At 37.7% G+C, this 23,484-nt stretch overlaps 2 protein-coding genes across 4 annotated transcripts in view; one reads left to right on the top strand and one right to left on the bottom strand.

The window, feature by feature from the left end:
• Positions 1-15,820, bottom strand: part of BRCA2 (BRCA2 DNA repair associated) — a 49,689-nt gene extending 33,869 nt beyond the window's left edge. For both annotated transcript variants that reach the window (XM_070749874.1, XM_070749875.1), the window contains exons 1-9: positions 15,411-15,820; positions 11,280-11,384; positions 9,047-9,292; positions 4,950-5,040; positions 3,177-3,211; positions 3,051-3,088; positions 2,848-2,959; positions 1,910-1,965; positions 1,688-1,802 (exon numbers count right to left, since the gene is read on the bottom strand). In XM_070749874.1, the coding sequence (XP_070605975.1) occupies positions 1,688-1,802; positions 1,910-1,965; positions 2,848-2,959; positions 3,051-3,088; positions 3,177-3,211; positions 4,950-5,040; positions 9,047-9,292; positions 11,280-11,358 (772 nt within the window). In that variant the 5' untranslated portion in view covers positions 11,359-11,384; positions 15,411-15,820. The remainder of the gene's footprint in view (positions 1-1,687; positions 1,803-1,909; positions 1,966-2,847; positions 2,960-3,050; positions 3,089-3,176; positions 3,212-4,949; positions 5,041-9,046; positions 9,293-11,279; positions 11,385-15,410) is intronic.
• Positions 15,821-18,962: 3,142 nt separating this feature from the next.
• On the top strand, positions 18,963-22,954 carry ZAR1L (zygote arrest 1 like). 2 transcript variants are annotated; one of them, XM_070749863.1, is made up of 4 exons: positions 18,963-19,773; positions 21,017-21,109; positions 21,553-21,627; positions 22,631-22,954. In XM_070749863.1, exons 1-4 carry the CDS (start codon positions 19,102-19,104, stop codon positions 22,772-22,774), a joined length of 984 nt encoding a protein of 327 aa, XP_070605964.1. In that variant the 5' UTR covers positions 18,963-19,101; the 3' UTR covers positions 22,775-22,954. The 2 variants fall into 2 exon arrangements, with proteins under 2 accessions (XP_070605964.1, XP_070605963.1); XM_070749862.1 differs by having other exon boundaries at positions 19,047-19,785.
• The last annotated feature ends 530 nt before the right edge of the window (positions 22,955-23,484 follow it).

The raw sequence follows: 23,484 nt of genomic DNA, 5'->3' as shown, positions 1-23,484 counted from the left end.
GGAGGGAGAGAAAGAGAGCAAAAAAGAGAGGAAGAAAGAAAGAGGGATGGAGAGAGAGAAAGAAGGGAAGGAAGGAAGAGAGAGAAAGAGTGAGGGAGAAATAGAGCGAAATGGAGGAAGGTTTTTTTTTTGTCAAAACTTTTCTTTAGCCACCCCCCCACCCACCCTGTTCAGTGTTCCCCAGGATTTTGAAAATATGAATAATGTGCCGCGGCTCAAAAAATGTTGGGAAACACTGATCTAGTCTACCTAGTAAGGCTAACACTATCCAAAATATTATTAATTATGGTTCATTTAATTACTAGACAAAAATAAACAAATCAATATTGTATCCTAAACAACTACAGTGATCCCCCGGTTATTGCGTCCCCGACCATTGCGAACAGGGTAATTCGCGATTTTTCAACCCGGAAGTCAAAACACCATCTGTGCATGCGTGCCCTTTTTTCTATGGGCACGCATGCGTAGATGGTGCCCGGCAGATCAGCTGCTGGGCGGCTTCCCTGGGTCTTCCCCCTCTTGCTGGCGGGAGGGCGAGCAGCGGGCATCAGCAAGGAGTTTCCCCACCGCCCACGCAAACTCCTCGCTGCCGCCCGCCCTTCGCCCGCCCACACCGTTCATTCTCGCGGCCAGAGCGAGCGCGGACAAGCCGTTCGCTGGCGCTAGCTCTCGCCTGCCTGCCCGCTAGCGAGGAGCCGCCTGCCTGCCCGCTAGCGAGGAGCCGAAGATTGGGGGCGGCGCGGCTGTTTTAAAACGTCGCCACCGGCATGGGGGGCTTGCCAGCACCCCCCGGACCCCCAACCCGGGTTTGGGGGGCTGCTAGGAAGCCCCCCAGGCCGGCGGGGACATTTTAAAACACCCGCGCGACTTTCCAATGAGTCCCGAAGACAAACGCGTTGTCTTCGGGACTCATTGGAAAGTCGCGCGGGTGTTTTAAAACATCCCCGCCGACATGGGGGGCTCGCTAGCACCCCCCTAACCCGGGTTGGGGGTTCGGGGGTGTGCTAGCGAGCCCCCCATGTCGGCGGGGATGTTTTAAAACACCCGCGCGACTTTCCAATGAGTCCCGAAGACAACGCGTTTGTCTTCGGGACTCATTGGAAAGTCGCGCGGGTGTTTTAAAACATCCCCGCCGACATGGGGGGCTCGCTAGCATACCCCCGAACCCCCAACCCGGGTTTGGGGGTGTGCTGGCGAGCCCCCCATGTCGGCGGGGATGTTTTAAAACACCCGCGCGACTTTCCAATGAGTCCCGAAGACAAACGCGTTGTCTTCGGGACTCATTGGAAAGTCGCGCGGGTGTTTTAAAACATCCCCGCCGACATGGGGGGCTCGCTAGCACACCCCCGAACCCCCAACCCGGGTTAGGGGGGTGCTAGCGAGCCCCCCATGTCGGCGGGGACGTTTTAAAACACCCGCGCCGCCCCCAATCTTCGGCTCCTCGCTAGCGCTGCGGAAGTAAAAACACCATCTGCACATGCGCAGATGGTGTTTTTACTTCTGCAGCGCTACTTCGCGAAAACCCGCTCGTTGCGGGGGGTCCTGGAACGGAACCCTCGCAACGAGCGGGGGATCACTGTATTCTAATATTTGCAATAGTGGCAAATATTTGTTTAATGAGTGAAAATCTTAAAGGAAAAAAAGCAAAGTAAGAGTTATAAACTGCTAACAAAGGACAAATGCTCACTGTGGATTTTGCTGTCCATTTCTACACATGAAATTTCAATTCCTGATGAAGATTGCCAATTAATATTATTGCTCTTGAGACTTTTCCCATGTTTGGAGAAAAGACCATACATGATCTAGAAACCAAAGCAATGAAAATTAATTTATAAACTTACATATTAGCTGAAAATTCTCTTAAATTATTATTAGAAAATTCTAATAAAAATGCACATTCTTTACTTACAGTATCAATTATTTCATTATGAATCGTTGTCCCAGAAACTGTATCATTTCTTCTTTCTACAATTCAAACAATATATATTATTTGTAGTTATTTTATGACTCATTAATGGAAATCAATGTTTTATGTCAAATTTGAATTTGATGAGGCTTTCTGAGAATTTTATTCCAAAATACAGAACATATTTAATGAAATAAATAAAAATCTTTCTTCAGATACTTAAGTTATGATTGGTCATTTAGTGACAGTTTGAAGTTATGATACACACAACCAGCCACATAATTGCATTTTGGGAACTTGGCAACTGTTTCACCACAGATGATTATTTGAAGCATCCCAGTCACATGACTACAATTTTATTTTTATTCTTTTGCCAGTTTTACAGTATTTAATTCTTGTTTCTAGCAAAAGCCATCCGCCTGCAAAAATACTAAAAAAAACCTAATTACATGGAACCAACCTATGAACAGTGATTTATGTTTGTAATTCTGCATTCAGTTATAGTCATAAGTCTACTTGTAGGAAACCTATAATTATTCAACTTAACCAAACTTTTAAGAATACATTTGATTTCATATTTATTTATACTCAGCCCTTCATTTAGGAACCCCTATTTCTTTCCACCACAGCTTTGTTAAATACGCTGAACTGAGAGATATCATCTAGCTCCAAGTTATCCAGTAAGCAGTGACTAATGATGTAGTCAAACTGCATTTTTCAACTTAACAAGTGGAATTTTTCCACTTTCACAGTATGCCACACTGATTATATTTCTACCTCTATATTAATAATGAAACATTGTATGGTTAATAATGATTTAAAAGAACATTAATTTTAATAACTGTATTGTATTCATTACAATTGTAAAACTGTCTTTCTCTTATAGCTACTCTGTATTTACTGTTCTTTATCTTCACATATTTCAGTCATAACCATGTTACCTATTATGACAGTTGGAGAAAGTGTAGGAGGTGTTGCTAATGAACTTGTCCAAGACATATCAGGATCTGCTTCTGCTCCCAAGCTCTCAGAAATGCATTTCTGTGTCTGAATCTAAAATATAATGAACAACTGTTTAATCACAGACACAGACACAAACACACATATGGCATTCTCATAATTAAATATTTTAGAATAAAATTACCTCAAAAATCTTGGGTGTTTGTAAACTTTCACTTAATACTGAAAATATGAAAGAAGTTATCATTAGAATGAGCATATATTTATAAACTAATACAATTTTCAGTGCAATAAAGTCATTAATATTTACCATATGTATTGTCTTGTTTTTCTTGTACAACTGGACTGAAGTATAAAGAAAAAAAGTTATTTAAATCCAAAGTCTCCTTAAACACAATTTTAATTTCTATAAATATAAAATATAATGAGCATGTTCATATTCAGCTCATCTAAACAAGGTCAATATGGATAATCTGAGAGCTCCTGATTCTATAGCACTAATGAAGTACAGTTCTTTGATTAATCACTTTAATTTTTCTAAAAGGCAACAATAACTATTATATAATGATTAATTATATAACTGATTAATACTGTTCTTGATAATGGTGACTGTGACATGGTTGTGATTAAAATTAGTTACCTAATTGTTTCTCTGGGCAAAGAATGTTTTCCAAACGCTGTCTTTGTAGGGGGGTTTTTCATTGCTTTATTTGCTCCAGATATTTTTTTCCAGCCCTAACCAGGTGCTATAAATGTACTTAATCTCTTTCATTGTTACTCTCTGAAAATAATGTTTTCCAAGCCCTAAGTCTTTGCAGGTTTTCCCCCCCATTGGTCTAACTTGCTCCAAATGTCTCCTTCCAGCCCTAACCAGGTGCTAATGATGTTCCCAGCTCTTACCGGCTTGCAAGCTCTTTAATTGTTACTCTCTGCAAAGAAGAATGTTTTCCAAGCCCGCAGTCTTTGCAGCATTTTTTCCATTGCTCTACTTGCTCAGACTGTTTCTTTCCAGATGCTAATGATGTTCCCAGCTCTTACTGGCTTGCAAGCTCTTTCATTGTTACTCTCTCAGAATAATTTTTTTAAAGCCCTTAACCAGGGGATAAAATAATATACTGAAGCTGACCAGACTAAGGACGCTAGCCAGATGAATACCTGTAAATTTAACTATAAATGAAAATGATAAAATGTATGTCACAAGATCCATGTCATCTAGATTGTTGTTGATGTGTATGAAACTAGAAATTCGGTGATAGCTGTTACTGTTCAACACATTGCGATTAAAAAATGAGCAGGGATGATTTTGGGTACAATTGTGGAACATTCTGAACAAAAACCTCTGTTTGCCAACCCGAATGAATAGGGCAGATAGGAAAAAAAGAAGAGAAAGTGGTTGGGTCATTCAGTGATTCAAGAATTAATGAAAATAATATGTGTATCTTTGAATATCTGCTTGGAAAATATGTTTCAAATTTATGGATTAGGCATGAGTATCTGTGTGAATGCACATACACAAAAACACACACAAAGATTTAATTGAAAAGCTTAATTGATTTGTTTTTATATGATGAAAGATCAATATGTTAATAAAATTCAATAAAAACATAAGGTGGAGAACCATCTAGCAGACAACAATCGAAACAAGTGTGGTAGGGACTGCAGCACCTAACTTAAGTATATGGGCAACACAAGGAACGCAGTCAACACCGATGCCTTTTTGGTAAAGGAGCTGAACACCTTCTTTACCTGCCATAAGGTAAAAAGACCAGATCCTGCCGGCCTTCTGATTCCCAGCCATTCACCTATTTCTTATGCCTCCAGAAAATCTATCCAAAGTCACTACCCTAATTTCAATATACTAAGTAATTTAAAAGCTAAAGTCTGAGGCACTTGTTGATATGTTGAGTCAATCTGCTGTAGCAGTGAGCCAATTTGCTAGTTTGTTTGGTTAAAGGCGTCAGTCTAGAAACCAAGAGACTGAATTCTAGACAAATTTAGTTGTAACAATGGAATTCTATTTTTGTGTTGCTATAGAAAAATCTATATCTGCATCAGCATCCATAGATATATAAATCAGATGCACCTTGCAATAACACAGGAACTAGAAATATTCATTCCTTCATTTGATTCATCCACTTGTGTTTTCAGTCTAGGCATTTCGCTGAAAGTTTTACCTGTATCAAAAAAATGTAAGCAAAAAACCCTCTTTTAGCACTTGGTAGTTCCATTTTTTTCTACATTTGCCGAATTAAATCTTGGAGGCTACAGGAAGTTAGTTAAACATTTTTAAATCACTTCTAGCCTCACAATTCCATTGCCCTCTCTGCTTATGCTCACTTTCCCCTCTTTTAATAGTTAAATTGGTTTAGCATGGTACAGGATCTAGTAATCCAGGATCTAATTCAGTCAAAAAGAAGTGTTATTCCTTTCCTTTAAAGGCTTTTGGGATTTTAACTATGTAAATTTAAAGCATTCTTGAGAATTAAAACTGCTAATAGAAATGAGATTCTGTCCCAAATATGTATGTCATAATTGTTTTTGTCTTTGACCATAAAATTAAATATTTTTTACCAGAAATAGCAAAAACCATTAGGTAACTAAAATTTATGTGAAAAAATACTTAAGTTAAATATTTGATAGTAATATTTACTAGATGTCTGGCGGCCCCAGCCCTCTGGAACCAACTCCCCCCCCCGGAGATTAGAATTGCCCCCACCCTCCCTGTCTTTCGTAAACTACTCAAGACTCATTTATACCACCAGGCATGGGGGAGTTGAGATATTCCTTCCCCCTAGGCCATTACAAGTTATGCATGGTATGTCTGTGTGTATGTTTGGTTTTATAATAAGGGTTTTTTGTTGTTTTATTATTGGATTGTCACATGCTGTTTTTATCATTGTTGTTAGCTGCCCCCGAGTCTACGGAGAGGGGCGGCATACAAATCCAATTAATAATAATAATAATAATAATTATTATTATTATTATTATTATAATTATTATTATTTATAAAATGTATAGGCTACCTATCTTACCTCAACTTAATCTCTATCTAGAGTCTGTTTTTCCTTTAAGATCTCAAAATAGCAAACACTAGAATCTCTATTCTTTTTATTTATTCTTCAGACCCCACTCTTATGGGTTAGGTTCACTTGATAGTAATTGAATGAATTTGAGAACCCCAGAGGGAATGGGATTTTGTTCCGCTCAAAAACACACCCTAAAGTTCTGTTGCCAGGTCTATTTGACCTGGACCGCAAATTGTTCATTTTAGGTACTTATATTTGGTCTTTTTGAAAGCTTTTTACACTTGGAAACAAGTTTGAACATTTCTGCACACAATGAAATGAAAATTGAAATGAAAAAAATTAATGCTTATTGGTTTATTTTGATCATAAAATCCCCCCCTTTTTTTGTGAATTTTTTTTTCAATTTATAGTTTTTCGTGCAAAATGCGTTTTGTTTTACTAAAGTTGATGTGGGATTGGTAGCTTGAATATTTCTGAACATAATGATATGAAAATTGAACTGAAAAAATTGATGCTTGTTGGTTTATTTTGCTCATAAAAGGGCCCATACTTATACTCTAATAGGCTTATACTCAAGTAGGCTTATACTCAAGTAGGCTTATACTCAAGTATAAGACCATATGATCTTATATTTGAAAATAAAACAATAAGCATCAATTTTTTTAGTTCATTTATATTTTTCTTATGATCAGGAATGTTCAATTTTGTATATCAAACTATTTGGGGGGAAATCCCTTGGAGATTTGTAACCTAAAAAAACTATAAACTGACACGAAATGCTGAAAAATTGGGTGGGGAGGCTTTTTGACCAAAACAAACCAATAAGCATAAATGTTTTCAGTTCAGTTTCATATCATTTTGTTCAGAAATGTTCAAACTAGTTTCCCAGCGAAAAAAGTTTTCAAAAAGACCAAATTTGAAAGATTTTTTTTGTTTCGGGTCAAATAGACCCGGAAACAGTACAAGTGTAGGTAAAATTTTGCCCAGAAAAAAGTTAGCCCCCACATCCCCAAAAATATTTTTATGATGATCAGCAATGTTAAATTTAGTAAATCAATGCCAAAGATATTAAAAATATTTCTGATTTGGAGCCTAAAAAAAAATGAAAATGGTTGCAAGTATTTCTTGGGGGGTGAGGCCTTATTTCTGATTAAAAAACCCAATAAGCATCAGTTTTTTCAGCTCATTTATACTTTTATATTCAGAAATGTTCAAACTACCAATCCCACACCAACTTTAGTAAAATTGAATGCCTTTTGCAGGCTAAACTATCTATAAATTGAAAAAAGTTCACAAAAAAGGGGGGGGCTGCCTTTTATGATCAAAATAAGCCAATAAGCAATATTTTTTTCAGTTCATTTTTCGTATCATTGTGTGCAGAAATGTTCAGACTACTTTCCAAGTGAAAAGAGTTTTCAAACTGACCAAACATAAGCACCTCAAATGAAGAATTTTCGGGTCGGGTCAGGGTGACCCAGGAACAGAACTTTAGGCCCTTTTTTTTCAGCAAGAAAAAGCCCCCCACCCCTCAAAAAAATTCTCATAGAGAGAACCCCTGAAATGATGCAAAGTCATAAAATTTCAAGTTTCAGATATGTAGGGAAATTTTTTTTACATGGTCTCGAACTTTGATTTTGGGTCTCACAGACCCAAACAGAACACCAGGGTTAAATATGGGTCTACCCAGTTGGTACCAGTCATTAGTTGCACATTGGCTTGGTTACTCTGAATTTGCTGTCAATTCCTTCTTATTGGTAGGCATTACCATTTTTGGCAACTTAAGAATTTAGAGAACATAAGACATTAAATCTATGAAACACAATTTACAGAGATTTAGCAATATATATTTTAAATAAAGTGAATGAATATAGAAGATAAAAATACACATTTTCCTGTCCAGTCACGTCTGATGCTAGGGTATGATGCTCATGTTTCTTGGCTGAGGCAGCCAGCTTTGCTTAAGACATTTTCTGTGGTTATGTGCTGGCATGGCTATATACCTTAGGTGCACATAAAACTGCTATCTTCTCACTAAAGTGGTACTATTAATCTATTTGGGTTTGCATACTTTAATAAAACATATGAAATACCAAGTTTATTCTAAAGATACAGATGCTAAATATTATTTTAACAAAACATTACAATATGTTGAAAATGCTTCAGAAATTAAATTTGAGTATTAATTTGGCATATGGGACATTTGGTGATTAAGAAATGAATTCAAGAGAATTTCATTTTCTCCTGACTATGCCACTCCAAGTACAACTGCAATTTACAGAAGTCTTTTGAACCAATGTTTCAGATGTATTCTAGAGGATCTGAATGATCCCTGTCACTATTGTGCTTCATGGCCAGACTACCCCTGAAATACTCCAATGTTTCCTAGTTCAAAGGATTTTTTAAATGATCAACCCCTGTAGAAAGAGAAAGGTTTTGAAGGAAACAAAATGCTCTGTTCCTAGAACAATGAATTCTGCCTTTAAGATGCAAGCAAAAGGTTGAAATATAGATTGTCGATTACATACAAGACCAGTGATGGTGAACCTTTTTCCCCCCCTGAAGCCTCCGGAGTGTGAAAACAGCCCAACAGGCAAACTGGAAGTTTGGAAAACCAGACTTCCAATTTGCCATTTCAGCCATTTTTCGCATTCCAGAGGCTTCAGGGAAATCTCTTGAAGCTTGGGGAGGGCAAAAACGGTCTTCCCCAAGGCCGAAAATCAGCTGGCCAGTGCACACACAGGCAATGGAGCTGACATAGGGCAACACCTCGAGTGCCCTCAGATATGGCTCTCTGTGCCACCTGTGGCATGTGTGCCTTAGATTCATCATCACGGTACTAGACAATATATATCAAGATAAAAAGATACACTATAAACCCAGAAGTGGCTGAAATTGTCTTATATTCTATTGTTTTGTATTTTTATGGAAATGGGGCAAAATCTGTTATTTTATACCATAGTCATTAACCCAACATTCCTGTTTTATACAGACCACAATGTTTGGACTGACACCTAATAGCCCCAAAACTAATCAGTTGTCTAGTTGTGGACCTTTATGTAGCCAGAAGAGGTATCTGCATTGTTAACATTTCATTTTCATACTACATCAATTGTAAATGTTTACAATTTAGGTTATATATTATGTCTTACCTTACCTGTTTCTTCACTGGACTGAGCTGATTTTTCTATAGGAGAAGTAAATGTTTTTACATTTTTATTCCGGTCTTTAAAAATCATGGGAATTGATACCGATGAGTTATTTATAGACAACTTCCCTTTTGGGGTTTTGAAAGTATTTTGATGCAGAATTTTGTGTGAGGGTTGTTCTGTTTTTTTCATATCATAAGGAGGAGCTTCTGAACTGAGTTCTTCGAACCAATTGAGACTTATTGGTCCTAAGTCTAAGAAAAGCAATCAATACATTATTTAATGTATGTTTCAAGTTATGATTTAATGATTATTACTACAGATTATTAATTGGTTCCACTAAATTACTCTTTTGTAAACAACTAACTGCAAGCTTCTCTGTTATCAGCAAAAAGATTCCCTCTTATGCCAAATTACTGGAAGATATTTAGAAAGCAAAACAAAGTCTCCAGGCTAAGGTATATGTTGGTTCCAATTGGGAAACAGTTCAATTGTTGAGGCTGTTGTAATCCTATCCTTCCCAATAAATCTTGCTTGTGATTTATAATAATATATTAATATAATTATGGTTCACACATTAATTATATTTATAACAGACAATAACAGAAAATGGTGAAAAAACCTGGCAGTAGCTACAATGTTCGTCTTAATTATATAACAACAGACAATAACAGAAAATGGTGAAAAAACCTGGCAGTAGCTACAATGTTCATCTTAATTGTATAACAATATGCTGAAATTTTCTTTAAACTCTTTTTCTTACTTGTCAATCTGAAACTGGGGAAACAGATATCCCCCCTCAGACCAAGGAATATCAAAATAATTTCAATCATGTGTCAGAGCAAGTAGGAATATCCACTGTAAGATACATTGTATTATCTATAGAAAATGAACTTGTAACATACTATTTTTCAAGGTAAATCTCATATTTCAAGGGAAAAGTTTCATATAGGCTGCCCCCAGTTTACAATTTGTTCAGCGACTGTTCAGAGCACAATAGCACTGATTTAAGGAACTTACAACCTGCACCAAAATTTGGCTATAATTTGGGCTCTTGGCATTTTATTTGTACTCCCACCTGCCTATCTGACCATCATTTGTGCCCTTTTGGTCCTCTGCTGTCTCCCCATTGACTTTTGCTGCTACAGTGGAACCCCGACATAAGAGCTGCTCTACTTAAGAGCAACTCGAGATAAGAGCTGGGAGGGGAGAGATATTTTTGTTCTACTTACAAGCCCAAATTCGAGATACAAGCGCCAAGGAGCTGTCTCCTGAAGCCAAACGCTAACTTCCGCGTTCGGCTTCAGGAGACAGCTGCAAAGCGGCGCGCGTGTTTTAAAAGGTTGCAGCCGGCCTGGGGGGCTCGGGGGGGTGCTTGCAGCTTTCTTTCTTGCTCTTTTTCTTTCTCTCTTTTACCTTCCCTTCCTCTATTTCTTCTTTTCTTTCTCCTTCCCACCTTCTTCCCTCCCTCCCTCCCTTCACTCATTCCTCTCTTACTCTCCCCTTTCATAAGTTTCCTTGCTTCCTTCCTCTGTTCCTGTCCCTTCCCCCTTTCTTTCTTTCTTTCTTGCTCTTTTTCTTTCTCTCTTTTACCTTCCCTTCCTCTATTTCTTCTTTTCTTTCTCCTTCCCACCTTCTTCCCTCCCTCCCTCCCTTCACTCATTCCTCTCTTACTCTCCCCTTTCATAAGTTTCCTTGCTTCCTTCCTCTGTTCCTGTCCCTTCCCTCTTTCCTTCCTTCCTTCCCACCCTCCGTCCATTCATTCACCCATTCCTCTCTTGATCGCTTAAAGCCGGTCCCTGGTGCAAAAAGGGTTGGGGACCTCTGTCCTACAGGATTGGGTGGCAGAGAAGTTGAACATATGTAAATTTAAAAGTTTAAGAAAGTTTACAAGTTAAGTGAAAGAAACTTCATTATTCATTTATATGTACATGTACATTTCTTCATTAAAAACATGTCTTTCTGCATAATTTAGACTAACTTTGTGAGTTTTTTGAGGGCTGGAACCAATTAAAATTATTTACATTAATTCCTATGGGGAAAAGTCGTTCGAGATAAGAGCTGCTCGACTTAAGAGCCCAGGTCCGGAACGAATTAAACTCGTATCTCGAGGTACCACTGTATTTTCTTCTTCCACTACTGCTGAAGCACATCTGGCCTGGCTGCTCTGCTGTATGCAAAGAAACACACATACACACACACAAACACAAACACACCAAAAGCAGCAAATTGTAATAGTACCTGATTCACTGTATTGTGTTTTGAATATTTCAAACAAAGATGGTTTCTTTGCAGATATATCAACATTTTTCTTTTCCATTGCACTGCTAATACAATTAAGAAAGTCTGCAAAATAAAGTGTTCTTAAAATTATATTGGTAGTTTACCATATTTGACAGAAATTCTATTTCTTTTTCTTCCAGACTGCTTATACAACAAATATCCTCCCCACAAGAAATGCAAACATTTATGGTCACAGCACTAATATCATGACCGAACCAATAGGTTTATAAAATAAAACTGTATAAGTTATAGCTTGTATGAAAATACCAGATGAATTTATTTTGACAAATTATGAGAGCTGGTTCAAACATAAATCTAGGAGTCTATTAAATAAAATCAAATATTAAAAACAGACTATAGGATTTTGTGATTTATGACTAATTCCCTTAATTGTTTGGCAAGAAAGTAAAGACAAAATATAATCAATGAAAACTGTTGACAGTCTTTGTTGTGCAATGACTATACTATCTTTAAGGAAAATTAGTCCAGACTTTTAATTTAAATTGGTATATTGTTTCAAAATTGTCAGTTTATAAGACATTATTCCTATGTAGAATTGTAACATATTTTAAACTATGTAACTTCTATCAATGAGTACTCGGACAACAAATCCAAAAAGATAGAACAAAAGTCCTGCAAGTGTTTTATAGAAACAAACTGTCTGAAAGTAATGATATTATTGGAATAAGCTACATCTTACACTGGACAATAATACTGTAATTTTTCACAGATGGAATCATTGGTCCATATTTGTATACAGTCAATAAATCTAAATATATTCTCATAAGCAAGAAAAAATCTACATAATAATGCTAAGGTGGAAACCAACTCTTGCGATTACCAGATTGTATCTACAGCTAAATCAACAGCTCCAGTAAAGGCCCCATCAGTATATTTAAAATGTTGAAAACCATTAATAGGATTTTCCTCTAATGGGATATATGCTAAAATCTACTAGCAATGCTCCTACCCCACCTGGATTCTGTCAGCTCAAATAGCATAATTTTTTTAGTAAAATAATTAATGGTAACAAGTTCAATATCTGTTCACTCTTGCAGATTTTTTAAAAAAATGCTATTCTCAAACAAAAAAGTTAATGTAAAGTTGATCAAAAGATTCCTGAACCTGGATACATTGCAATGAGGCTCTCGCAAAAGGTCTCAACAAACATATTTTCAATACAATTGTTAATTGATAAATCTTTCCTATATGTAACCTGCATCTGGATAACCAATCTCTCTTCCATTCCATTCCCTTCCCTTCATCTCATTCCAATATAAATCCAATTCCAGTTTATCAACTCTACATAAATGAGTTGTTGCTTGGAAAAGCTTTTAATAAAATGTGTCAGAAAGATGCCATCAGACTGGCAAATGAAATGAATAGAGATAGAATAGAGATCCAAAAAGACTTCCTCATATTCTTTGAACTAGTAACAAATAGCCAGGATTTAACATATGCTTAAAACCTTATGAACTTTGAATTTTTAATATTTCTGCCTAAATATGGGCTAAAATGTGAACTCTTGTCCAAAAAAGTCCTAAAATTAGATGATAAATCAATTAGAGAAATGGGTCAAAAACATTATTCAAAAGCTACATATTTCTATGTGGCAAGAATATGTGAACTTCTGGGATTATCAGTTCATTTGAAGGGGAAACTAGCATAAACAGGTGTTTTAATTAGTAGGATGATAACCATGTATGAATGTGGGAGGTCCTTTCTTATTTACAGAGTAAAAATGTAGGATCTTTGCAAAACAAGCATGAAAGAAGTGTGTCATGGCTTGAATAAAGGAGACTTCTGACCACCTCTGAAAAAAAGTTAACTGAAGACACCAGGTTGGAAAATGGTTACAAACTACAGTATTTCTAAATAGATTCTCCCAGGTGCCATTGTGCACAAATTAATCTCGTTGTTATTTTTCCCAGAAGTGATTGGCAAAGCAAGGGCAAGGTGCATAATGCTCTGGAAGAACCTCAAAATAATGTCAAAGAAATCATTGGTGAATGTCAGGATTCGTGAGACCACCATTAGGAAAATACTGAACAAGAATGGTATGCATGATAGGGCTGCAAGAAGAAAGTAACTACCGGTAATCTATTTTTAGAGTTTGTTTAATCTTCTGGGATTTAGGGCAATTCCTAAATTTATAAATCCTTTTAAATTTTCAACGTGTCTGCATAAATATAAACCTAAATCCAATTGGACAAATTTGCAGAGACTGCCTGTTTTTGCTGCTTAAATGTGCATTTCTTCACAAAGCAGGAAATTAAACTTGAATGCCTATTAAGGTCATCAATTCTATCATTGTTAAACTGCCATCCTTATATTTATCTGGAAGTAAATCCTTCTATTTATATAATATCTACAAATTAAAAGCAAAGGTCACATGAGGCTTGCCATGACTACATAAGTTTTGCAGCACTAACTGGACCCCAGTTTGATGAAATACCCCAATCAGCTGTGCTAGTACAAACACACTAAGCATTAATTTTACTATACGACTAATTTTATTAATAGCTACAAATGTATTTTAGTTTAAGGCTTTTCCGGTGGGCCTGGGACCATGAATGTGTGAGTGTATGTGTGGCTTTTGGGGATTGTAATGTATTTATACTGTTTTATTGTATTTATTGTTGTTACTTATTTTATGTTGATGGTATTTATTGACATTATTTTAAGCAGCCCAGAGTCTGAATGGATTTGGGAGGCAGATAAATTCAATCAATCAATCATCTGCGCTTGACCTACAGCAAAGCTATAATCCAATACTTTATATTTCCCAATTTAGTTGGGACTATTTAATCCATGTAGTACAGTAATTTAATGTACTCTTGAGCATAGTTCCCTCTAAGCTGAGCAGTGAGCAATCGCTCACTTAAAAATCATCATCAACTCAGAGTTTTCCAAACCTGCCCAGAAGCCGAGAGGGAAAGAGTGAGAGGGAAGGAGAGAGCGAGGAAGAGAGAGAAACAGATAGAAAAAAGAGAGGAAGGAAAAGAGAAAAAAAAGAATGGGAGTAAGGAAGAGAGAAAGAAAATCAAAATCTAGTTTGAAACTAGCTCAACTATTTAAGTGGCATTTTGATATTGATAGAGTTGCCCTATTATGAGCTCACTGTTATAGACACACAGTACAGTATTTTATTTTGAAATTCTCTGAGGCAAAACAGGGTGGTTTGTTTGTTTGTTTGTTTGTTTATTATTTCTGTGCCACCCAGTCCCGAAGGGACTGCCGCTCAGACACTATACTTTTCCGCCCACCCCCCCAAAAAATTAGAGGGAACACTGCTCTTGAGTAGCAGGAAGAAGTATTAGATATTAACCTCCTTAACTATCCAGTATAGGGTAAAGGAAAATGCACTGCTCAAAAAAGTAAAGGGAACACTCAAATAACATATCCTGAATGAATGAAATATTCTCTTTGAATACTTTGTTCTGTACAAAGTTGAATGTGCTGACAACAACATGTGAAATTCATTGTCAATCAGTGTTACTTCCTAAGTGGACAGTTTGATTTCACAGAAGTTTGATTTACTTGTAGTTATATTGTGTTGTTTAAGTGTTCCCTTTATCTTTTTGACCAATATATATAACCATAATCATCTTAGGTTGGATCTAGTGGTTATGGCATCAAGCTGGAAACCAGAAGCCTGCAAGTTTCAGCCTTGCCTTGAGCATGAAGCCAGCTGGGCGAGGCTAAGCCGCTTCAGTCCTGGAAAGCAGGCAACAGCCTATCTCCCTTTTTGAACAATCTTGCCAAGAAAACTGCAGGGACATGTCCAGACAGTAGAGGGACATTTAAAAAAACCTGACTAGAAGGCACAGAAATCACAATGTATAAATGTAAATATAAGCATTAATGTTAATGTATATACGTGGGTGTAGACCTGCTTAGAAATGTTAAAAGGTGAAAATAAATTTAAAATATTTTTTTTTTAAAAGAAGGCACAGAAATCTTTATGCTCATCCTTCAGAACGCGCAAACACCAAATAAATGATCCAAAGCGATGCGCCGTCAGTGTTCTTTTCCCTCACATTCCCACCATCCCAGATTTCAAACCCTGGAAGAAAACCTTCCACTCACAGACGTCTCAGTGCCTCTCTTCATGGGACAGCGAGTTTCTTCTGAGCGAGGAAGGACCTCAGAAGAGCAGCCCTGCGGAAATGTAGTTGAGAGCCAAAAAAGAAAAAAGAAATCAACGGATGAAGGAAGGTTTCTCGAGGGCAAGAGAAGAACAAGCGACACACAACCGGGCTCCAATTCACCTCAGAACAACTTCCTCAAAAAAACAAAAGAAGGCGCCAAAACCTCGCCGACGCATGCGCAGTTTCAAAAAAGGAGAAGGAGGCAATCATTTCCTCATATCTGATCCAGTCTCACAATCCGGAGGTTTTTCGTACATAACGAACTCCCTTACCAGCCGAAATAAAATTGGTTTCCCGCTCTTGCCGAGCTCTTGCCTCCATTTTTCACTGGCAATAGCGTGAAGGCCCGAAACTAAGAGAAGAGCCAGCGGATAGATCGTAATGGTTTAATCCAGCCGCACGCAAAGGATTATGGAACTTGTGGTTTTTTTAACCAAAAAGAATTAGCCCGTTCTAGCTCAGGAGTTTTAAGTAGTTTGTATGCAGTACTTAAAGTATGCCTCAAATCACGAAATTTTGATGGTTCAGGGACAGGCACATAGTTTCATTTTTCTCCCGGGAGCTGTTAAGATTCTTCGCCCCCCAAAAGCTGCAAATGTAAGGGGCGTGCATAAGCGCACAACTGTGCCTACCGTCCCTATCCCACTGTCCTGTTTTATCGTTACTTTTTACTTATGTTTATACAAACATAAGAGGGGCGGCATAAAATTTCTATTAATAACAATAAATAAGTAAATAAACTACTGCTATCCTATTATACACGTTTGACAAATAAATAAATAGATAAATTATCCCATTGACATATTCACTTCTTTTAGTTACGGTAGATTAAGTACAATGAGAATCTGATCCTGCAAATCTCTTGTGGAAAAAGTTCACATTATACACAATTAACTGATTTGCTATTTATGTTCTGCCTTTCTTCCAAGAGTTCAAGAAGACACTCCATTCTCCATTTTCTCTCCATGGTTGGTTATCCCAAGGATGCTTTTATAAAAGGCAATTGAACCTTCTTCTTTTACTTAAAAATGTTTCACTTCAGTTCTGAAGAAGTTTCTTGGATGAGAAGCCAAACATTTTGAAAGGAAAAAAACTCAAGAAAGTTCAGTTTTGCTTTGCAAAAGCACCTTTGGACAACCATGATCTGGATCAATGGTCACCAACTGGGAATCCATGGACCACTGGTGATTTGAGAGAAAATTTTGGTGGTCTGCAGAAAAAGTATTTGCATTTTTTATATTGCATTAAATACTATTTGTCTTTTTTTTTTTAAATCATATTAGTGGTCTGCGGGATTTAAAATTATGAATGTAGTGGTCCCTCAGGTCCAAAAGGTTGGTGACCCCTGACCTGGATGATTGAAAATCTCTAGACACTCTGAAGTTGGTTGTACTGTGCATGACTAGTTCAAAGTCACTGGTATGCTTGAATCTGGACGAGTGCATATAAACACACATTTTTATGTTCATGTGACAGAGATTGGATCCATACAAATTATGCTAAGGCACAGTATGATTTTTACATATTGTTTATTTTATTTGTTTGTTTTGTCAAGTACATATTGAAAGTATGTAAAGATATAATATTTATATACATGCTAGTAAAAAGAAAAATAAGAAAAACATTAGATATAATAATATTCATATACATGATACTAGTAAAAAAATATAAAGAAACATTAGGGCATGGGACAGAAGGCAGGCTGGTGCACTTATGCACACCCCTTACTGACTGTCTGCCCATGGACTGTCTGACGGAGTTCTATATAGGGTTTTTAGTTTTACTTTTTTAATATATTAGATTTGTTCTATATGCTTTGTTTTATACTTACTCTGTGAGCTGCCCCGGGTTTTTGGAAAATTGAATTACTGACCTCTTAGGAATTGGGAGAGGTCAACAGTGGATAGTCTAAGGGTAAAGTTTTGGGGGTTAGGAGATGATACTACAGAGTCTGGTAGTGAGTTCCATGCATCAACTACTCGGTTACTAAAGCGTATTTCCTGCAGTCAAGTTTAGAGCAGTTTACATTAAGTTTGTATCTGCTGTGTGCTCATGTGTTGTTGTGGTTGAAGTTGAAGTAGTCGTTAACGGGAAGGACGTTGTAGCAGATGATTTTATGGGCTATGCTTAGGTCATGTTTAAGGGGATGTAGTTCTAAGCTTTCTAAACCAAGAATTGCAAGTCTAGTTTCATAGGGTATTCAGTTGCGAGTGGAGGAGTGAAGGGCTCCTTCACTGTAAAGTTTGAAGTCATTACACATATTAAAATGTAACATTCTGCACCATAAACCTAGTTAACAAATTGCAATGCTTAAGCTAAAACCAAACATCACATTAAGAATTAGCATATTGCATGAGCAATGAACCAAAAAGTATTTATTCAGGGTTAGAACACTATATTAACATAGTTAATAGTGATTTCTTCAGTAAAATCAGAAATTGGAAACTACTGTATATCTTCAATATGATGGCCTCCACAATATGCCTCAGCATTATAGGTTTTTAAAGCTTGTTTTAATTTAAATAGTTAAATATAAAGTTAACATATCACTTTCTTAGTTTTACTGCATTGAGTCAAATTGCCTGCCTATATCGTTTGGATTTCCAAAGCACACTAAATCACATTTTGACCAAGAGAACCAGTACTATTTGAATAAATAGGTTTGTAAGAACAGAGTTATATTGCAACTGGGCCAACAATAGCTGTTTATTGGATTTCATCTCCAAGATTCAATTCATTCAGTTGGAGTAAATATTTCCACACAGTTGTATTATCTTGGAGTAAATGTTTCCACTCCCTGATATTTTGGTAGGACTTAATTTTCGGTAAAGTAACCCTTTAATCTCCAAAAGATCTGCTGAATCCTGTTGTAGTTTACGGTTACCCCCAACTCAGCCCAAAACCTATCCCAGAGAAGAGCCTTCCCTGTGGGGGCTCTGGCTCTCTAGAATCAGCTCCCCCCCCAGATCCGTACTGCACCCACCCTCCTCACCTTCCATAATTCTGAAAACTCATTTATCCTGCCAGGCTTGGACCCACTAGACCCTAGACCCCCTCCCCCAAGATGCCTGTTGTACAAAAGGAAATGAGTAATTTTTAATGTTCCAGGATTTAAGAGTAATTAGTTAAATTAATTGGATTTTAGATATTTATATTGTACATTTTTAATATGTTGTAAGATGCCCTGAGACCTTGGAGAGGGGTGGCATATCAATCAATCAATCAAATGGAAGAATAGATAGATAGATAGATAGATAGATAGATAGATAGATAGATAGATAGATAGAAACATAGAAGACTGATGGCAGAAAAAGACCTCGTGGTCCATCTAGTCTGCCCTCGCTGACAATCCATCATGAATGATTCTTGGTTGCAAACATTTAATGGAAGCGCTTTATAAAGCGAAAGACATTGTTGCTAGTGAGCCCAAACCTGTTAAAACTCCCCCACGCTGTTCAAATTTCCAACGTTACTTTAACACCGATGTAGTCAATGCAAACCATTCCTCAATTAAGCAAGATGGTTTGTTGCACTAGTTAACGAGCGCTAATTGCCAACGGCCCTCCAGGAGCCAATAAAAGCGAGGGAGGCACGAAGCCTCCCCTCAAACCATCTTCCCTCGTCCCAGCATGGAGCGCTTCGTTTACCCGCCTTACGGAGTCTACCAAAATTATGGAAGCAGCTTCACCCCGAGCCAAAACGGGGCCTCGACGCTGCCGCCCAAGCAGAAGCAGCCGAGCTGGAAGCTGAGCAGGTGCGGCGGCATCTCCAATCCCTACCGAGGGGCGCTCTCGGCCCCTCCCGTGGCCCCTTCGGTGTCTTCGCCGGGTTACGCGGACACCTACAAGCGAGCGCAGCTGAAGGCGTTTCTGTCGCAGCAGGGTTTGACCCTGCTGCACCTCAGAACCAACACCAAAGAAGTGGGCGTCCAGGTAAACCCGCGGACGGACGCCGCGGTACAATGCTCGCTCGGATCCCGGCCACTCCAGGCCGTCCAGCCTCAAAGCCCGTCGGGCCGGTTCAGCCGAGAGCGGCAGCTCCCGGGCTTCTTCTCGCCCGTGTTCAACCGCCGCCTCGTCACCTTGTCCGAAACGGCGGAGAAACCGAAGGCGCCGGAGCAGGAGTGCGAGGAAAAGGGGGCGTCCGTTAAGAAAGGCGACGGCGGTGGCGAAGAAAAGGCGGGAGCTGAAGGCGGGCTGCCGGGGGCCGCCGTCGGATACTCAGCCCAGCAGCAGGTCCGAAACGGAGGAGGCGAGGCTGCGGGAGGCCTCGACGAAGAGGGCAAAAGAACCGCCTTCCAGGTGAGCGGCGCGGTGAGTTTTCCTCAGACGTTGCGCCTGGTTGGAAATCACCTTCCGGCCTCCTTCAGCGCCTTGGAAGAAATAGGTTGTTAGCTGGGCTTTAGGATTGCCTAGCTCAGGGGTAGGCAAACTTGGCTAACCCTGTCACGTGAACTTCAACTCCCAGAATTCCTGAGCTAGCATGATTGGCTGAGGAATTCTGGGAGTTGAAGTCCACAAGTCCTAGAAGAGCCAACGTTGCCTACCCTTGGCCTGGCTTAGCGCAGCCTCAGCGGCTTTACTTCAGCCAGTTGGAAATTGAATTCTGTGAGTTAAAAGTAAAACTGACGTGGAGATACGCTGCACTAGCCTTCAAGGCCTGACTTTTAAACAAACCAGTCAACGTGTATGGCCAATACAAGCCAGGATGTAATGTTTGTGTGTCACGTTTCTGCCTCCCCTAACACCCCTGCCACCCCCAAGTGGAGTTATATTCCCAAATTGGGATTAGGAATTGTATAGAATCTTGGTTAAATACAGACCGTTTTTTAATACTTCTGTGCTTTTGGCTACATTTTTTTGAGTTTGGTACTTAGGCTTCTGTTAGTAAGTAGCTTTTCTCTCTGGGGTACTACTGTAATTTTTGGATAGGGTAACTTCACCTCTGAATTGAGAAATGAGTATACAGTTCTTGAGGGTGTCAGAATGGAATGGATATATTTGGTTGTGGGGGTAGAACAAATCTGTATTTGGCCAGAAATAATTCTAATTTAATATTTGGAGAATGTCCATGCTTGCAGAACAATATATAGTGAATGGGATTATTTTATCTCAAATTTCTTCCTTTAAAATGTGTGCTTTAAGTTCCAATATCTCAAGGGTCACCACAATGAAGAGTCAACCTATTCTCCAAAGCACCTGAAGGTAGAACAAGAAGCAATGGGTAGAAAACTAAATAAAGAGAGAAGTAACTTAGAACTAAAGAAAAATTTCCTGACAGAACAATTAACAGCTTGCCTCCAGAAGTTGTGAATGCTCTAGTACTGGAAGTTTTAAAGATGATGTTGGTTAACCATTTGTCTGAAGTAGTGTAGGGTTTCCTGCCTAAGCAGGGGGTTGGACTAGAAGACCTCCAGGGTCCCTTCCAACTCTATGATGGTGATGTTATTTTAGGTAATGAAGTAAAGTAAATACTTATACAGTAATTTAAGAATAACCTTGCAAAGCAAATTAATTACTGTTCATTAACAACTTTCCGTTGCAGTTCTTAGAACAGAAATATGGATATTTCCACTGCAATGATTGCAAGACCAGATGGGAAAGTGCCTATGTATGGTGCATTTCTGGAAGTAATAAGGTATGTTTTAGGAAACATTTTAAAAACTTCCGTTTAAAGTATAAATTTCAGAAAAGGATTCAGTGTCTGGAACTGCATATTAGAAAATGTAACTCTCAAATTTGCAGAATTTTTAAAAGGCTGTTTTAATTGAATGAGAAGAGCAAACTAGAAGCGGGTTTTGTGCAATGTTTACTTGTTAAGTATAGTGACCAAATGCTGGAAGCACCATGTTGTTGGTCCACCGTTCATAATATTCTTCACTTTTGTTAAATATCAGCTATAGTTACAGTACATGTTTTGGATTAAATCGTGCCATGTTAATAGGAGATCATAAAATAAGCTGAATGAGAACTTTAATGTCTGTTTGGCACAATGAGTTTTTGGTTCAATTGTATAATTACATTGATACTACATTTTGATCTGAGACTCTTCCCTCTCAAATGTACCACTTTCATTTTTAGGTATACTTTAAGCAGCTTTGCCGCAAGTGCCAAAAGAGCTTTAATCCTTATAAAGTAGAAGCAATTCAATGCCAAGTAAGTAAGACTCTATATTTAACAACTTCTATGAACACTTTTTTTTTTTAAATGGGGCTTTTTTCTAGCTTAAAATTGCAGTGTATTAAAAAACTATTTGAATCATAATATTGTAATATGCAATATAATTCTCAGACAAATTGTCTTGCATAAATTGTCTTCTTCTACCTCAACAAACAGTGGCAATAAATGTGGAACTTTGAAACTTCTCACAGAAAGGTTATCACGTTGCAGATTTTAGATTTTAGGGCTTAAAAGAAAAACCTTATTAGGAGAGAGTAACTATGAAAGAGCTTACAAGATGGGAACATTGTTAGCACCTAGTTAGGGCTGAAACAAAAGCTTTTTTGGGGGGGAGGTTAAAGCTACATTCAGAGTATAAGATGCACCCAAATTTTCAGCCTCTTTTAGAGTGGAAAAAAGTGCATCTTATACTTTGAAAAATGCGGTATATCATTTGTATGTAATAACTTTTTGTAAAATTATACTTTTGGATTTAATAGATATTTGGGAAGAATTAATAAGTATTTGCTATTCAATAAGAATGGATAATTCAGATGCTTAATTTCCTTGTTCTTTAGGGGCATCAAACTTGCCTTGTGTGACATATCATCAGGTTTCCCCCCTTTGCTAAAAATGGATGTCGTCAGTGCATGACACATCTGGCCTCTCCGTTTGACATCCCAGTTTTTAATAACCAAAACTAACCTGAAGAATTGGATAGAGAACTTCAGAGGATGGTTGTTACAACATTATGAAAAACATAGGATATGGCCATTTTTAAAACTTTCCTTAATTCTGATTCTTATGAAAGCATATCTTTGTTTAATGTTAATTGGCATCTGTGGCACATTTGTGCAATAGGATTAATTTGTATCTTAGTTAATAGAATGTTTTTCATCTTTCATAGTTCAAAAGTTCTAGAGGATCACTAAGTATAATCACAAGAAAAATAAACTGTAGGTTTTGATTTCTTCTACTAATTCAAGTTTGTTATCCTAAGGTCTGTTCAAAGACTCGGTGTTCCTGTCCCCAGAAAAAAAGGCACATTGACCTCAAGAGACCCCACCGGCAAGAGCTATGTGGCCGCTGTAAAGGCAAAAGATTATCTTGCGACAACACCTACAGCTTCAAATACATTGTTTGATCTGTGCATTTTGTGTGCTGAGGTTGCATTTATCTATGCACTTTGTTTCATATGGATTTGACTTTAGGATTCTGACCTGGCAATGGATAATGGACTAATGATGTTTACAATGCTAATACTGTATATATTTGTAATTAATCACTGTACTGCCTAAATAATAAAACTTAAATTCTAATTAAATTGTATTTCCCTTGATGAATTTTTCCCTTAAAAAGAGATGGGAGAGCTGACACACGTAACTTGAAAAAGGTGGAAAACTTAGAGGGATGTTACATGGCAGATTAAATCTTGCAAACAATACTATATCCCTGCAATCTTTTTGTAGAAACGGTGATACAGTGTCAGGATTCTGAATCGTATTAAACATATTGAAGTTTGATGTAGTATACTTTCATGTCTACTATAGCAGTAGTATACTTTCATGTCTACTATAGTATACTTTCATGTCTACTATATGAGTAGTATACTCTCATGTCTACTATAGCATTCTATAAAGAAACATGAAAGTAAGTCTGAAATCACTGAAGGAAAATAGAATAAGTAATAGATTATATGATGGGGTAACAATCAAATGGAATAAAAAACACATAAAAAGTAGTCTTCCTGAATCATTAGATAGCCTTGTCTTATTGAAAAAATACTTGAGCATACTGATAGTTAAATTTACTCCGGTATTTTAATTTAATAAGACATCAGAATCCGAATGTACT

The sequence above is a fragment of the Erythrolamprus reginae genome, chromosome 4, assembly GCF_031021105.1.
Source record: "Erythrolamprus reginae isolate rEryReg1 chromosome 4, rEryReg1.hap1, whole genome shotgun sequence".
Taxonomy (NCBI): domain Eukaryota; kingdom Metazoa; phylum Chordata; class Lepidosauria; order Squamata; family Dipsadidae; genus Erythrolamprus; species Erythrolamprus reginae.
This window is presented reverse-complemented; position numbering and strand designations above follow the sequence as displayed.